At 45.1% G+C, this 16,484-nt stretch overlaps 2 protein-coding genes across 2 annotated transcripts in view; both read left to right on the plus strand.

Moving 5' to 3' along the window:
* The first annotated feature begins 681 nt into the window (after positions 1-681).
* Positions 682-16,484, plus strand: part of LOC139421669 (trinucleotide repeat-containing gene 6A protein-like) — a 105,419-nt gene continuing 89,616 nt past the window's right edge. The window contains exons 1-2 of the mRNA XM_071172762.1: positions 682-858; positions 10,146-10,199. The gene's annotated coding sequence lies outside the window, so the exon portion shown is untranslated. The remainder of the gene's footprint in view (positions 859-10,145; positions 10,200-16,484) is intronic.
* Positions 12,361-12,987, plus strand: LOC139422607 (uncharacterized). The gene has a single exon (XM_071173752.1). The coding sequence runs from the start codon at positions 12,361-12,363 to the stop codon at positions 12,985-12,987; it is 627 nt and encodes a 208-aa protein (XP_071029853.1).

Genomic DNA, 16,484 nt, shown 5'->3' on the forward strand with positions numbered 1-16,484 from the left:
GTAAAACGTATAGAGAGTAAAAAGTGCATTATTTTCTTTAGGAATGTAGTAAAGTAAAAGTAGTCAAACATATAAATACCAAAGTAAAGATACCCCCCCCCCAAAAAAATGTATTTATTTTTAACTTAAGTACTTTACACCACTGAGTATTTCCCAATAACACTGAGAGCAGCCTGGAGGTGATCTAGAGTGGAGGGTTTATAAAAAATAGGAAATTGAATAAGTTAAAGATCGCCTTGTCTTTTTTAATTTTTCCTTAACAGCATTGTTGGTTAAGGGCTTGTAAAGGAAGCATCTCACTGTTGCATTCGGCGCATGTGACAAACCAAATGTGATTTGATTTGCGCTATTGTTTTGTTGTCAATAACTTGCTGATAAGAACTCCCTCTCTTATCAGCTCTTGGACTTTGGTAACCTTGCACCTACAGTTGTGTGAATGGTACTGTTAATCAACTTAGAACTCTAAAACAAACTCTTTAGAATTTGAAGTAGTGTATTTCTTCACGCAACACTTGCTACCAGTAAAACTGTAGCTTGCCTACTTTCACTCCAGAGAAGCTAGACTTTTGGCACTCTGCAGTGCTCTACTCCAGAGCGACCATTTTGGGTCTGTGTGTGTCTGTGTGCCTTCGAGAGGAAGTGGTGCAACTCATTTCCTGCAGCCCCCCGAATACACACAGCGAGAAGAGGGGAAAAGCAGCAGCAACATAAAAAAAAGGTTTGCGAGTGAAGAAAATGGCTGATCGTACAGGACAAATGGCTCTCCTTGTAAAAGCGACAAAAATGCATTGAATTTCTTTAGCCTTTTTTTTACAGCCGGCTTCCATTTCCACTCTGTTACACTTTACATGTTATGAGGTAAGGCTCTTTTTTTTAAAAAGACGTTTTCCAGGTTGTGTAATCGTGCTTTTTTTTCCCTAGCCAGTATCGATGTGTTACGCAGCTCACCGGGCAACCAGGGAAAGCTTGTCGTAGTTCAGTTTGCCCGCTGTTGGTTAGCATGTTAGCATGCTAGCCATTGAGCCCGCTTGTAATAACGTGTTAGCATGTTAGCCATTGAGCCCGCTTGTATTAACGTGTTAGCTACATAGTCGGTAGTTACGCGGTAGTGTGTTTTTTCATGGAAGAAAATGACGAAATGACTTGATTTTAAAAAAGTATCGAAAGGTTAGATTGAAATGCACTGTACGATTTGATTAGTTAATATTACCGGTATGTGGATGACCCGGTCTGAAACTTTTTGTTAGCTAACGTTAGCTAACTAAATGTTGGCTACGCTGCAGTCAGACGGTGGTGCAGAATTTAAAGGGCGTCAAATATAAGGCGATTTTTCTTCGGTAACTTAGTTTCATCAATACTGCCAACACAAAGATGTTAAGATTTATCCTTTAACTGTTTGATCGATTGTGATTTAGTTTTTACCATAGCTAGTTAGTGTTTTGTTAGTTTATGCTAACTGCTAGTTAGCATAAATCCAACCCAAGTCGTCGCTAGGATACGCGGCTGCAGAATCTGTAAAATAAAAATAAATCATGAATGTCCTCACTGTAAACCATGGCACAGGTTTATTAACAAATAACTTTACTTTTAGTGTGCAACATCTCTTATTTGTCCTTGGGTTGTTTTGATAGCCAGTAAGCTATTGTCGCTGTGTTCCAGACAGTATTTTTAGCTAGCCTGTTCGCTAGCTAGCTAACAACAAGGGGTTTTATGCACAGGAGTAGCCTAGCTAGCTAGTTACATTGCATTTAGCTAGTTATCGGTTTTTGCTGCACTTTTATCAAAGCAAACAAGTGCTTCCTAAAGTAGTAAGTTAATATATACATTTTAAACATGGGATATGTTTGCTAGTTAGCTGTTGCACCGTGTGAATGAAACACCTTTTGCAGAGCTAGTCGGTACAGTCTGTGGCCCATGTTAAGCTGCTAGCAAGCCAGCTAATGGCAGATCAACAACAAACTTTAACCCTCTATTTTCCTTTCAGACTAGTTAGGCTTAAACTCTTAACGTTTGGCTAGCTGACTCAATAAGGGTGCAACTGCAGCCAGCAATTCGGGGCGTTCCTGTATCTGCAGGAACTCCCCTTTATACTTCTATTGGTCAATTTTTTTTTTAAAGCTATTACTTCAGTACATAGGCGGGAGACCGGGGTGCGCTCCAGTACATTAGATGGCGGTAATGCGCCATAACATTGGATGCCAACTGCCGTAAAACCCCACAGAAGAGGCGGGAGCAATAACTGTAGCTAGAAAAAATGTAACCAATGTTGAATGGCTAGCTAGTTAGCGGTGACGTCACTCGCTCTGAGACCTTGAAGTGGCTTTTGGGGAGCGATGGGTAACGATGCTTCGAGGGTGGCTGTTGTCGATGTGTGCAGATGGTCCCTGGTTCGAGCCCAGGTGCGAGGGCGAGGAGAGGGACAGAAGCTATCCTGTTACATATTGCTAGTACACGCCGATAGTGATCTTCGCCCCTGCCTGTCGGGCTCTGTTTTCCCACAGTTCTGTTAACGATGTTGACAGCAGGCGTGTGCTAGCTTAGCCAGGAGCAGCATTGTGTCTTAGCTGACTAGCAAGCTAGCTGTCGGGCACGGTTTTCTCAGGTACACAGGAGGCTGGGGGTGACACCGTGTGCTAACTAGAAGCTAGCACACAGTGTTGCTAGCGGGTATGCAGGGATGACCGGTAGACAGTGCCCATGGCCCGACAGGGTACACAGCAGGCGGGAGGTGGGGGCGACATTGTGTGCCGGTAGACAGTGCCCATGGCCCGACAGGGTACACGGCAGGCGGGAGGTGGGGGCGACATCGAGTGCTAGCTAACAAGCAAGCTCGCACACGTTGTCGCTGGCTAGCTTGCGCGCGGTGTCGCTGGCTAGCTTGCGCGCGGTGTCGCTGGCTAGCTTGCGAGCGGAGTCGCCGGCTAGTTTGCGCGCGGTGTCGCCGGCTAGCTTGCGCGCGGTGTCGCCGGCTAGTTTGCGCGCGGAGTCGCCGGCTAGTTTGCGCGCGGTGTCGCCGGCTAGTTTGCGCGCGGTGTCGCCGGCTAGTTTGCGCGCGGAGTCGCCGGCTAGCTTGCGCGCGGAGTTGCCGGCTAGTTTGCGCGCGGAGTCGCCGGCTAGTTTGCGCGCGGTGTCGCCGGCTAGTTTGCGCGCGGTGTCGCTCCAGCCTCACGCCTGCTGTACTAGTGGGAGGTGGGGGGTCCCGGTAGACTGTTTTCCCACATTTCTGTTATGATTTTCTTTGTGGGGGGGGGCAGGAAATCTCTTGTCAAATTGACTGGGCCTGAGCTGCACTCTAACTGTCTGTGGCACAATCCGTTAGTGCGCCGTACTAAAACTCTCAGCCCCAGTTAATTTGACACCAAGAGATTTGCTGCCACAACAAATATTGCACGAAGCTCCTTTTAACATCTCTCTATGTGGTCAACATGCTCATTGGCTCTGCCCAGGCCCATAGTACATCATGTGGTCAACATGCTCATTGGCTCTGCCCAGGCCCATAGTACATCATGTGGTCAACATGCTCATTGGCTCTGCCCAGGCCCATAGTACATCATGTGTCAACATGCTCATTGGCTCTGCCCAGGCCCATAGTACATCATGTACTATGTGACATGTAGTAGGCATGGCAAACCCTGTTTTGGTCACTTCTGGTAAATCCTCAAATATAAATACATCTCAGCCAGGGTATAAAATGTACTTTTGGGTCCAACAGCCACTATGGCAACTATATCATTATTTAAATGTTTTATTTTATTTTTGGGTCCCTAAAATTATACCAGTAAAACACACAAAAAAACAGATGCTTTGTAATGTTTCTAAAAACAAATGTTTTACGAGTAAGAGCTAATGCGGTATATTGTTTAATTACATTTGTTTTTGTCTATTAAGCAAAACATATCACTGATGAGACAACAAATTGCCTGCCCCTTTAAGGGCGGTATGCTACCATGGTTACACCTCTTTGAGATGGAGTCTGACTAGTGGAAGGAAGTGTTGTCTTCTCTCAACAGTTGAAACAACCTAGCTTGTAAACTAAACAATATAACTAGACCAAGAAACACGAGGACAAAGTCTCATTCATTTCAGTATACTTTCTTTTCAAGTCAATTAGACCAACTTGTATGCCCGTGGGCAGCGCTTCTAAAAAAAACATGAATCTTTCACTCTGCTCTTGACAGGAAGTGTTGCAGCGTGAGGTGGAATCGGCTTATTTAGGATTTGTCGTTCTTTGACTTTGTGCTGTTAATTTACTAGCTATGAAACAAAACGGCTAAAAATATGTTGGAAACTGCTACTTGCAGTGTTTACGTTACTATACATGTGATCATACTTTACTATACACGTGATCATACGTTACTATAAATGTGATCATACGTTACTATACATGTGATCATACTTTACTATACATGTGATCATACTTTACTATACATGTGATCATACTTTACTATACATGTGATCATACTTTACTATACATGTGATCATACTTTACTATTTTTTTTATTCACAAGCGTGAGTGAAATGCTGGTTGGTGGTTGGTTAGAGGAGCACTTGTCGAAGGCTCATATCTATATTTTGAAGGCTGCCGTCACAGTAAAGGTAACGTACTACTTTTTGTTTCTTTGTGAACGTAAACGAATCACGACGCGGCGCAGGATATCACCAGTGACACCGGTTGGCTGCTATTTTAATGGACAGTTTGACTGTCCAATCCCATGTGTTGGTTGGTGTGTGTGGCAAGTTACATTTCTACATTTACATTTTTTTTTTTTTTCATTTTGTTGGACATTTTAGTCGTTTTAGTAGATGCTCTTATGCAGAGCCACTTACATGAGCAATTAGGGTTTAAGTGCCTTGCTCAAGGGCCCATCGATAGATTTATATATATTTTTTTTTATCTGGTCAGCTCGGGGATCTGACCTAGCGACCTTTCGGTTACTGACTGGTCCAACGCTGTCAATTCCAATCTATCTCAGAAAGTTAACAAAATTCCTTTAAAAAATAAATAAAAAACATTCCGAATGGAAAAACCTTTTTGGTGTATTTCCTGAATGAAATTGAATGAACCCGGAATTGACCCAAACTCTGGTAGACGGGTCCCTAGCTATATAAATGGAGTTGACCCTAACCCTGGTAGACGGGTCCCTAGCTATATAAATGGAGTTGACCCTAACCCTGGTAGACGGGTCCCTAGCTAGATGAATGGAGTTGACCCAAACCCTGGTTGATGGGTCCCTAGCTAGATAAATGGAGTTGACCCAAACCCTGGTAGACGGGTCCCTAGCTATATAAATGGAGTTGACCCAAACCCTGGTAGACGGGTCCCTAGCTAGATAAATGGAGTTGACCCAAACCCTGGTAGATGGGTCCCTAGCTAGATAAATGGAGTTGACCCTAACCCTGGTAGATGGGTCCCTAGCTAGATGAATGGAGTTGACCCAAACCCTGGTTGATGGGTCCCTAGCTAGATAAATGGAGTTGACCCAAACCCTGGTAGACGGGTCCCTAGCTATATAAATGGAGTTGACCCAAACCCTGGTAGACGGGTCCCTAGCTAGATAAATGGAGTTGACCCAAACCCTGGTAGATGGGTCCCTAGCTAGATAAATGGAGTTGACCCTAACCCTGGTAGATGGGTCCCTAGCTATATAAATGGAGTTGACCCTAACCCTGGTAGACGGGTCCCTAGCTAGATAAATAGAGTTGACCCAAACCCTGGTAGACGGGTCCCTAGCTAGATAAATGGAGTTGACCCTAACCCTGGTAGACGGGTCCCTAGCTAGATAAATGGAGTTGACCCTAACCCTGGTAGACGGGTCCCTAGCTATATAAATGGAGTTGACCCTAACCCTGGTAGACGGGTCCCTAGCTAGATAAATGGAGTTGACCCAAACCCTGGTAGACGGGTCCCTAGCTAGATAAATGGAGTTGACCCTAACCCTGGTAGACGGGTCCCTAGCTAGATAAATGGAATTGACCCTAACCCTGGTAGACGGGTCCCTAGCTAGATAAATGGAGTTGACCCTAACCCTGGTAGACGGGTCCCTAGCTATATAAATGGAGTTGACCCTAACCCTGGTAGACGGGTCCCTAGCTAGATAAATGGAGTTGACCCAAACCCTGGTAGACGGGTCCCTAGCTATATAAATGGAGTTGACCCTAACCCTGGTAGACGGGTCCCTAGCTAGATAAATGGAGTTGACCCAAACCCTGGTAGACGGGTCCCTAGCTAGATAAATGGAGTTGACCCAAACCCTGGTAGACGGGTCCCTAGCTAGATAAATGGAGTTGACCCTAACCCTGGTAGACGGGTCCCTAGCTAGATAAATGGAGTTGACCCTAACCCTGGTAGACAGGTCCACAGTATTTACATTTCTGAAATAATAAACTTATTTCAAACTCTTAATGCCTAGTGGTCAATTCCATAGTAACTGAATTATGCCAAGACTCAACAAAACAAACTATCTTTTAAAATGTATAACTGACTGGTCTTTGTTTTGACTGGGGAGTGTATTAGTGAGCAGGATAAATGAACTGACTGGTCTTTGACAGGAGAGTTTATTAGTGAGCAGGATAAATGAACTGACTGGTCTTTGACAGGAGAGTTTATTTATGAGCAGGATAAATGAACTGACTGGTCTTTGACAGGAGAGTTTATTAGTGAGCAGGATAAATGAACTGACTGGTCTTTGTTTTGACTGGGGAGTGTATTAGTGAGCAGGATAAATGAATTGACTGGTCTTTGACAGGAGAGTTTATTAGTGAGCAGGATAAATTAACTGACTGGTCTTTGTTTTGACTGGGGAGTTTATTAGTGAGCAGGATAAATGAACTGACTGGTCTTTGTTTTGACAGGAGAGTATTAGTGAGCAGGATAAATGAACTGACTGGTCTTTGACAGGAGAGTGTATTAGTGAGCAGGATAAATGAACTGACTGGTCTTTGTTTTGACTGGGGAGTTTATTAGTGAGCAGGATAAATGAACTGACTGGTCTTTGTTTTGACTGGGGAGTGTATTAGTGAGCAGGATAAATTAACTGACTGGTCTTTGACAGGAGAGTTTATTAGTGAGCAGGATAAATGAACTGACTGGTCTTTGACAGGAGAGTTTATTAGTGAGCAGGATAAATGAACTGACTGGTCTTTGACAGGAGAGTTTATTAGTGAGCAGGATAAATGAACTGACTGGTCTTTGTTTTGACTGGGGAGTGTATTAGTGAGCAGGATAAATGAACTGACTGGTCTTTGACAGGAGAGTTTATTAGTGAGCAGGATAAATGAACTGACTGGTCTTTGACAGGAGAGTTTTTTAGTGAGCAGGATAAATGAACTGACTGGTCTTTGTTTTGACTGGGGAGTTTATTAGTGAGCAGGATAAATGAACTGACTGGTCTTTGTTTTGACAGGAGAGTGTATTAGTGAGCAGGATAAATGAACTGACTGGTCTTTGACAGGAGAGTGTATTAGTGAGCAGGATAAATGAACTGACTGGTCTTTGTTTTGACTGGGGAGTTTATTAGTGAGCAGGATAAATGAACTGACTGGTCTTTGTTTTGACTGGGGAGTTTATTAGTGAGCAGGATAAATGAACTGACTGGTCTTTGACAGGAGAGTTTATTAGTGAGCAGGATAAATGAACTGACTGGTCTTTGTTTTGACTGGGGAGTTTATTAGTGAGCAGGATAAATTAACTGACTGGTCTTTGTTTTGACAGGAGAGTGTATTAGTGAGCAGGATAAATGAACTGACTGGTCTTTGACAGGAGAGTGTATTAGTGAGCAGGATAAATGAACTGACTGGTCTTTGTTTTGACTGGGGAGTTTATTAGTGAGCAGGATAAATGAACTGACTGGTCTTTGTTTTGACTGGGGAGTTTATTAGTGAGCAGGATAAATGAACTGACTGGTCTTTGACAGGAGAGTTTATTAGTGAGCGGGATAAATGAACTGACTGGTCTTTGACAGGAGAGTTTATTAGTGAGCAGGATAAATGAACTGACTGGTCTTTGTTTTGACTGGGGAGTTTATTAGTGAGCAGGATAAATGAACTGACTGGTCTTTGACAGGAGAGTTTATTAGTGAGCGGGATAAATGAACTGACTGGTCTTTGTTTTGACAGGAGAGTTTATTAGTGAGCGGGATAAATGAACTGACTGGTCTTTGACAGGAGAGTTTATTAGTGAGCGGGATAAATGAACTGACTGGTCTTTGACAGGAGAGTTTATTAGTGAGCGGGATAAATGAACTGACTGGTCTTTGTTTTGACTGGGGAGTTTATTAGTGAGCAGGATAAATGAACTGACTGGTCTTTGACAGGAGAGTGTATTAGTGAGCAGGATAAATGAACTGACTGGTCTTTGACAGGAGAGTTTATTAGTGAGCAGGATAAATGAACTGACTGGTCTTTGACAGGAGAGTTTATTAGTGAGCGGGATAAATGAACTGACTGGTCTTTGTTTTGACTGGGGAGTTTATTAGTGAGCAGGATAAATGAACTGACTGGTCTTTGACAGGAGAGTTTATTAGTGAGCAGGATAAATGAACTGACTTGTCTTTGACAGGAGAGTTTATTAGTGAGCAGGATAGATGAACTGACTGGTCTTTGACAGGAGAGTTTATTAGTGAGCAGGATAAATGAACTGACTGGTCTTTGACAGGAGAGTTTATTAGTGAGCAGGATAAATGAACTGACTGGTCTTTGACAGGAGAGTGTATTAGTGAGCGGGATAAATGAACTGACTGGTCTTTGTTTTGACAGGGGAGTTTATTAGTGAGCAGGATAAATTAACGGTCTTTGTTTTGACAGGGGAGTTTATTAGTGAGCAGGATAAATTAACGGTCTTTGTTTTGACAGGGGAGTTTATTAGTGAGCAGGATAAATGAACGGTCTTTGTTTTGACAGGGGAGTTTATTAGTGAGCAGGATAAATTAACTGTCTTTGTTTTGACAGGGGAGTTTATTAGTGAGCAGGATAAATGAACGGTCTTTGTTTTGACAGGGGAGTTTAATAGTGAGCAGGATAAATTAACGGTCTTTGTTTTGACAGGGGAGTTTATTAGTGAGCGGATAAATGAACGGTCTTTGTTTTGACAGGGGAGTTTATTAGTGAGCGGGATAAATGAACGGTCTTTGTTTTGACAGGGGAGTTTATTAGTAAGCAGGATAAATGAACGGTCTTTGTTTTGACAGGGGAGTTTATTAGTGAGCGGGATAAATGAACGGTCTTTGTTTTGACAGGGGAGTTTATTAGTGAGCAGGATAAATGAACGGTCTTTGTTTTGACAGGGGAGTTTATTAGTGAGCGGGATAAATGAACGGTCTTTGTTTTGACAGGGGAGTTTATTAGTGAGCGGGATAAATGAACGGTCTTTGTTTTGACAGGGGAGTTTATTAGTGAGCAGGATAAATGAACGGTCTTTGTTTTGACAGGGGAGTTTATTAGTGAGCGGGATAAATGAACGGTCTTTGTTTTGACAGGGGAGTTTATTAGTGAGCAGGATAAATGAACGGTCTTTGTTTTGACAGGGGAGTTTATTAGTGAGCAGGATAGATGAACTGACTGGTCTTTGACAGGAGAGTTTATTAGTGAGCAGGATAAATGAACTGTCTTTGTTTTGACAGGGGAGTTTAATCATTCATTTATATCTATTTTTTATTGAACCTTAACTTACTCGCCTATTTAAATGAAGAACAACTTCTTATTTACAATGACGGCCTACCCCAGGTCAAACCTGAACGACCCCGGGTCAAACCTGAACGACCCCGGGTCAAACCTGAACGACCCCGGGTCAAACCTGAACGACCCCGGGTCAAACCTGAACGACCCCGGGTCAAACCTGAACGACCCCGGGTCAAACCTGAACGACCCCGGGTCAAACCTGAACGACCCCGGGTCAAACCTGAACGACCCCGGGTCAAACCTGAACGACCCCGGGTCAAACCTGAACGACCCCAGGTCAAACCTGAACGACGCCGGAGCCAATTGTGCACCGCCCCACGATACTCCCAATCACGGCCGGATGTGATACAGCCTGGATTCGAACCAGGGTCTGTAGTGACACCTCTTGCTCTGAGATGCAGCGACCTTAGACCTCTGTGCCTCTCGGGAGCAGATTAGTGAACTGACCCATCTTTCTTTCCTTTTTTTAGAGCTCTCAATACAACCTGTTGCCAACAAAGAAACAAACTCAAGAGTCAAAACAGGTGAGCCCTGGATCTGTGTGTGGGTTATTTATAGAGCCCTGGATCTGTGTGTGGGTTATTTATAGAGCCCTGGATCTGTGTTTGGGTTATTTATAGAGCCCTTGAACTGTGTGTGGGTTATTTATAGAGTCCTGGACCTGTGTGTGGTTTATTTATAGAGCCCTGGAACTGTGTGGTTTAATTATAGAGCCCTGGACCTGTGTGTGGTTTATTTATAGAGCCCTGGACCTGTGTGGTTTATTTATAGAGCCCTGGAACTGTGTGGTTTATTTATAGAGCCCTGGACCTGTGTGTGGTTTATTTATAGAGCCCTGGACCTGTGTGTGGTTTATTTATAGAGTCCTGGACCTGTGTGTGGTTTATTTATAGAGCCCTGGAACTGTGTGGTTTAATTATAGAGCCCTGGACCTGTGTGTGGTTTATTTATAGAGCCCTGGACCTGTGTGGTTTATTTATAGAGCCCTGGAACTGTGTGGTTTATTTATAGAGCCCTGGACCTGTGTGTGGTTTATTTATAGAGCCCTGGACCTGTGTGTGGTTTATTTATAGAGCCCTGGACCTGTGTGTGGTTTATTTATAGAGCCCTGGATCTGTGTGTGGTTTATTTATAGAGCCCTGGAACTGTGTGTGGTTTATTTATAGAGCCCTGGACCTGTGTGTGGTTTATTTATAGAGCCCTGGATCTGTGTGTGGTTTATTTATAGAGCCCTGGAACTGTGTGGTTTAATTATAGAGCCCTGGACCTGTGTGTGGTTTATTTATAGAGCCCTGGACCTGTGTGGTTTATTTATAGAGCCCTGGAACTGTGTGGTTTATTTATAGAGCCCTGGACCTGTGTGTGGTTTATTTATAGAGCCCTGGACCTGTGTGTGGTTTATTTATAGAGCCCTGGACCTGTGTGGTTTATTTATAGAGCCCTGGAACTGTGTGGTTTATTTATAGAGCCCTGGACCTGTGTGTGGTTTATTTATAGAGCCCTGGACCTGTGTGTGGTTTATTTATAGAGCCCTGGACCTGTGTGGTTTATTTATGGAGCCCTGGACCTGTGTGTGGTTTATTTATAGAGCCCTGGACCTGTGTGGTTTATTTATAGAGCCCTGGAACTGTGTGGTTTATTTATAGAGCCCTGGACCTGTGTGTGGTTTATTTATAGAGCCCTGGACCTGTGTGTGGTTTATTTATAGAGCCCTGGACCTGTGTGGTTTATTTATAGAGCCCTGGAACTGTGTGGTTTATTTATAGAGCCCTGGACCTGTGTGTGGTTTATTTATAGAGCCCTGGACCTGTGTGTGGTTTATTTATAGAGCCCTGGACCTGTGTGGTTTATTTATGGAGCCCTGGACCTGTGTGTGGTTTATTTGTAGAGCCCTGGATCTGTGTGTGGTTTATTTATAGAGCCCTGGAACTGTGTGTGGGTTATTTATAGAGCCCTGGACCTGTGTGTGGTTTATTTATAGAGCCCTGGAACTGTGTGTGGGTTATTTATAGAGCCCTGGACCTGTGTGTGGTTTATTTATAGAGCCCTGGAACTGTGTGTGGTTTATTTATAGAGCCCTGGAACTGTGTGTGGTTTATTTATAGAGCCCTGGAACTGTGTGTGGGTTATTTATAGAGCCCTGGAACTGTGTGTGGGTTATTTATAGAGCCCTGGACCTGTGTGTGGGTTATTTATAGAGCCCTGGACCTGTGTGTGGGTTATTTATAGAGCCCTGGAACTGTGTTTGGTTTATTTATAGAGCCCTGGACCTGTGTGTGGGTTATTTATAGAGCCCTGGATCTGTGTGTGGTTTATTTATAGAGACCTGGACCTGTGTGCGGTTTATTTATAGAGCCCTGGATCTGTGTGCGGTTTATTTATAGAGCCCTGGACCTGTGTGTGGTTTATTTATAGAGAACTGGGACTGTGTGTGGTTTTATAGAGACCTGGACCTGTGTGTGTGCCTGCCTGGCCTTTTCCTGTGTGTGTGTGTAGGGGGGGCATCAATGTGTGTGTGCATACTGGAGGTAAAGTCTGGTACAAGCAGCACATGCAGTTCCGTTGTAATGTAGCGACCGAGCGGCCAGGCCCCCCTGCTGAGTCAGCGCTGCTGTTTTAAGGGCTAAATGAAACCCACTGTCACACTTTTGTTGTGGGCGGCTGTTTGTGTAGCTCATTGTATTCATGCGGAGACAAAAGACCTGTGACCCCCTAGCCACCCCCGTTCCTATCTCCAGCTCCTACCCACCCCTCTTCCAATCCCCCAGGTCCTACCCTGTCCCCAGGTCCCCTGACCCCCATCCCCACCTCCTACCCCATCCCTCAGGTCCTACCACGTCCCCTGACCCACATCCCCCAGGTCCTACCCCGTCCCCTGACCCCCATCCTCCAGGTCCTACCCCGTCCCCTGACCCCCACCCCCCAGGTCCTACCCCCATCCCCCAGGTCCTACCCCGCCCCGTGTCCCCCATCTCCCAGGTCCTACCCCGTCCCCTGACCCCCAGGTCCTACCCCATCCCCCAGGTCCTTCCCCTGACCCCCATCCCCCAGGTCCTTCCCCTGACCCCCATCCCCCAGGTCCTTCCCCATCCCCCAGGTCCTACCCCGTATCCTGACATCCATCCCCCAGGTCCTACCCCGTCCCTTACCCCCATCCCCCAGGTCCTTCCCCGTATCCTGACCCCCATCCCTCAGGTCCTTCCCCTGACCCCCAGGTCCTACCCCGTCCCCTGTCCCCCAGGTCCTATCCCGTCCCCTGACCCCCATCCCCCAGGTCCTCCCCTGACCCCCAGGTCCTACCCCGTATCCTGACCCCCATCCCCCAGGTCCTACCCCATCCCCTGACCCCCAGGTCCTACCCCGTCCCCTGACCCCCATCCCCCAGGTCCTACCCCTTCCCCTGACCCCCATCCCCCAGGTCCTACCCCACCCCCCAGGTCCTACCCCTTCTCCTGACCCCCATCCCCCAGGTCCTACCCCGCCCCCCAGGTCCTACCCCTTCTCCTGACCCCCATCCCCCAGGTCCTACCCCACCCCCCAGGTCCTACCCCTTCTCCTGACCCCCATCCCCCAGGTTCTACCTCATCCCCTGACCCCCAGGTCCTACCCCGTCCCCTGACCCCCATCCCCCAGGTCCTACCCCTTCCCCTGACCCCCATCCCCCAGGTCCTACCCCACCCCCCAGGTCCTACCCCTTCTCCTGACCCCCATCCCCCAGGTCCTACCCCACCCCCCAGGTCCTACCCCTTCTCCTGACCCCCATCCCCCAGGTCCTACCCCACCCCCCAGGTCCTACCCCTTCTCCTGACCCCCATCCCCCAGGTCCTACCTCATCCCCTGACCCCCAGGTCCTCCCCCTTCCCCTGACCCCCATCCCCCAGGTCCTACCCCTTCCACTGACCCCCATCCCCCAGGTCCTACCCCACCCCCCAGGTCCTACACCCTTCACCTCTGTGAGGTCGATTGCCTTTTTTAAATGAACAGATAATTGGAAAACAGAGAGAGCTTTCAATATCGGCGCATGTGAGATGAATAACAGGGTTTAAATACCTTTAGTTGAATGGGGTGAAATAGATAGATCTGATGAGACAGTCTTTGTTGTTGTGGTACGGTGTTTAAATCCCTTTAGATGATAGGTCGATCTGGTGAGACAGTCCTCGTTGTTGTGGTACATGATAGATCGATCTGATGAGACAGTCCTCGTTGTTGTGGTACGGGGTTTAAATCCCTTTAGTTGATAGATCGATCTGATGAGACAGTCCTCGTTGTTGTGGTACATGATAGGTCGATCTGATAAGACAGTCCTCGTTGTTGTGGTACATGATAGGTCGATCTGATGAGACAGTCCTCGATGTTGTGGTACATGATAGGTCGATGTGATGAGACAGTCCTCGTTGTTGTGGTACAGGGTTTAAATCCCTTTAGTTGATAGGTCGATCTGATTAGACAGTCCTCGTTGTTGTGGTACATGATAGGTCGATCTGATTAGACAGTCCCCGTTGTTGTGGTACATGATAGGTCAATCTAATGAGACAGTCCTCGTTGTTGTGGTACAGGGTTTAAATCCCTTTAGTTGATAGGTCGATCTGATGAGACAGTCCTCGTTGTTGTGGTACAGGGTTTAAATCCCTTTAGTTGATAGGTCGATCTGATGAGACAGTCCTCGTTGTTGTGGTACATGATAGGTCGATCTGATGAGACAGTCCTTGTTGTTGTGGTACAGGGTTTAAATCCCTTTAGTTGATAGGCCGATCTGATGAGACAGTCCTCGTTGTTGTGGTACATGATAGGCCGATCTGATGAGACAGTCCTCGTTGTTGTGGTACAGGGTTTAAATCCCTTTAGTTGATAGGTCGATCTGATGAGACAGTCCTCGTTGTTGTGGTACATGATAGGTCGATCTGATTAGACAGTCCTCGTTGTTGTGGTACAATTGATTAATTGATGGCAGTAACAGTTGATGTAGAAATGCATTTGACCGTCATGCTTATCGGTCTAGATGGTCATGTAGCTTAATTCAGTGGTGTTAAATTGGCCTGTGTAATTTTCGTTAGTTGTGTTGGATCAATAAGGAAACTATGACGATCAACACCGCATACACACAGAGCAGGCCAAGTGCTTCTATTCAACCAACTCCACAACGTTATCAGGAGAAACCAGACGTACTTATTGATCACACGGAGCCACTACAGACACCAGACAATGAAAACACTTGACACATCTCCTAAAAAAAGATATGAAATGAACCAAAACTGTAGCAGGTTGTGAACTCTGCAAAACCAAGTTTCCACTCTGAGAATGAGAACGGTAAAATGACGGTAATTAATACCTGCATTTATGAACAGCCACACTACTTTACTACACTACTACACTACTACACTGCTTTACTGTAATTAATACCTGCATTTATGAACAGCCACACTACTTTACTACACTGCTTTACTGTAATTAATACCTGCATTTATTAACAGCCACACTACTTTACTACACTACTGCACTGCTTTACTACACTACTTTACTACACTACTGCACTGCTTTACTGTAATTAATACCTGCATTTATTAACAGCCACAATACTTTACTACACTACCACACTGCTTTACCACACTACTTTACTTCACTACTACACTGCTTTACCACACTACTTTACTACACTACCACACTGCTTTACCACACTACTTTACTACACTACCACACTGCTTTACCACACTACTTTACTTCACTACTACACTGCTTTACCACACTTCTTTACTACACTACCACACTGCTTTACCACACTACTTTACTACACTACCACACTGCTTTACCACACTACTTTACTTCACTACTACACTGCTTTACCACACTACTTTACTACACTACTAAACTGCTTTACCACACTACTTTACTACACTACTAACTCCCTCTTTCCCATGCTAGTTGATAATCCTAGTCATATTAGCATCCCATGCTAGTTGATGATCCTAGTCATATTAGCATCCCATGCTAGTTGATAATCCTAGTCATGTTAGCATCCCATGCTAGTTGATAATCCCAGTCATATTAGCATCCCATGCTAGTTGATAATCCTAGTCATGTTAGCATCCCATGCTAGTTGATAATCCCAGTCATATTAGCATCCCATGCTAGTTGATAATCCTAGTCATATTAGCATCCCATGCTAGTTAATAATCCTAGGCATATTAGCATCCCATGCTAGTTGATAATCCTAGTCATATTAGCATCCCATGCTAGGAGACGATGATCCTAGTCATATTAGCATCCCATGCTAGTTTATAATCCTAGTCATATTAGCATCCCTTGCTAGTTGATAATCCTAGTCATATTAGCATCCCATGCTAGTTGATAATCCTAGTCATATTAACATCCCATGCTAGTTAATGATAATCCTAGTCATATTAGCATGCCATGCTAGTTGATGATAATCCTAGTCATATTAGCATCCCATGCTAGGAGACGATAATCTTAATCATATTAGCATCCCATGCTAGGAGACGATAATCCTAGTCATATTAGCATCCCATGCTAGGAGACGATAATCCTAGTCATATTAGCATCCCATGCTAGGAGATGATAATCCTAGTCATATTACCATCCCATGCTAGGAGATGATAATCCTAGTCATGTTAGCATCCCATGCTAGTTGATGATAATCCTAGTCATGTTAGCATCCCATGCTAGTTGATAATCCTAGTCATGTTAGCATCCCATGCTAGTTGATAATCCTAGTCATGTTAGCATCCCATGCTAGTTGATGATAATCCTAGTCATGTTAGCATCCCATGCTAGTTGATAATCCTAGTCATGTT

Source organism: Oncorhynchus clarkii, chromosome 12 (assembly GCF_045791955.1).
Source record: "Oncorhynchus clarkii lewisi isolate Uvic-CL-2024 chromosome 12, UVic_Ocla_1.0, whole genome shotgun sequence".
NCBI lineage: Eukaryota > Metazoa > Chordata > Actinopteri > Salmoniformes > Salmonidae > Oncorhynchus > Oncorhynchus clarkii.

Excerpts from the sequence above, each read along its gene's own strand:
- LOC139422607 (XM_071173752.1), top strand. The coding sequence starts at position 12,361 with ATGCGGAGACAAAAGACCTGTGACCCCCTAGCCACCCCCGTTCCTATC.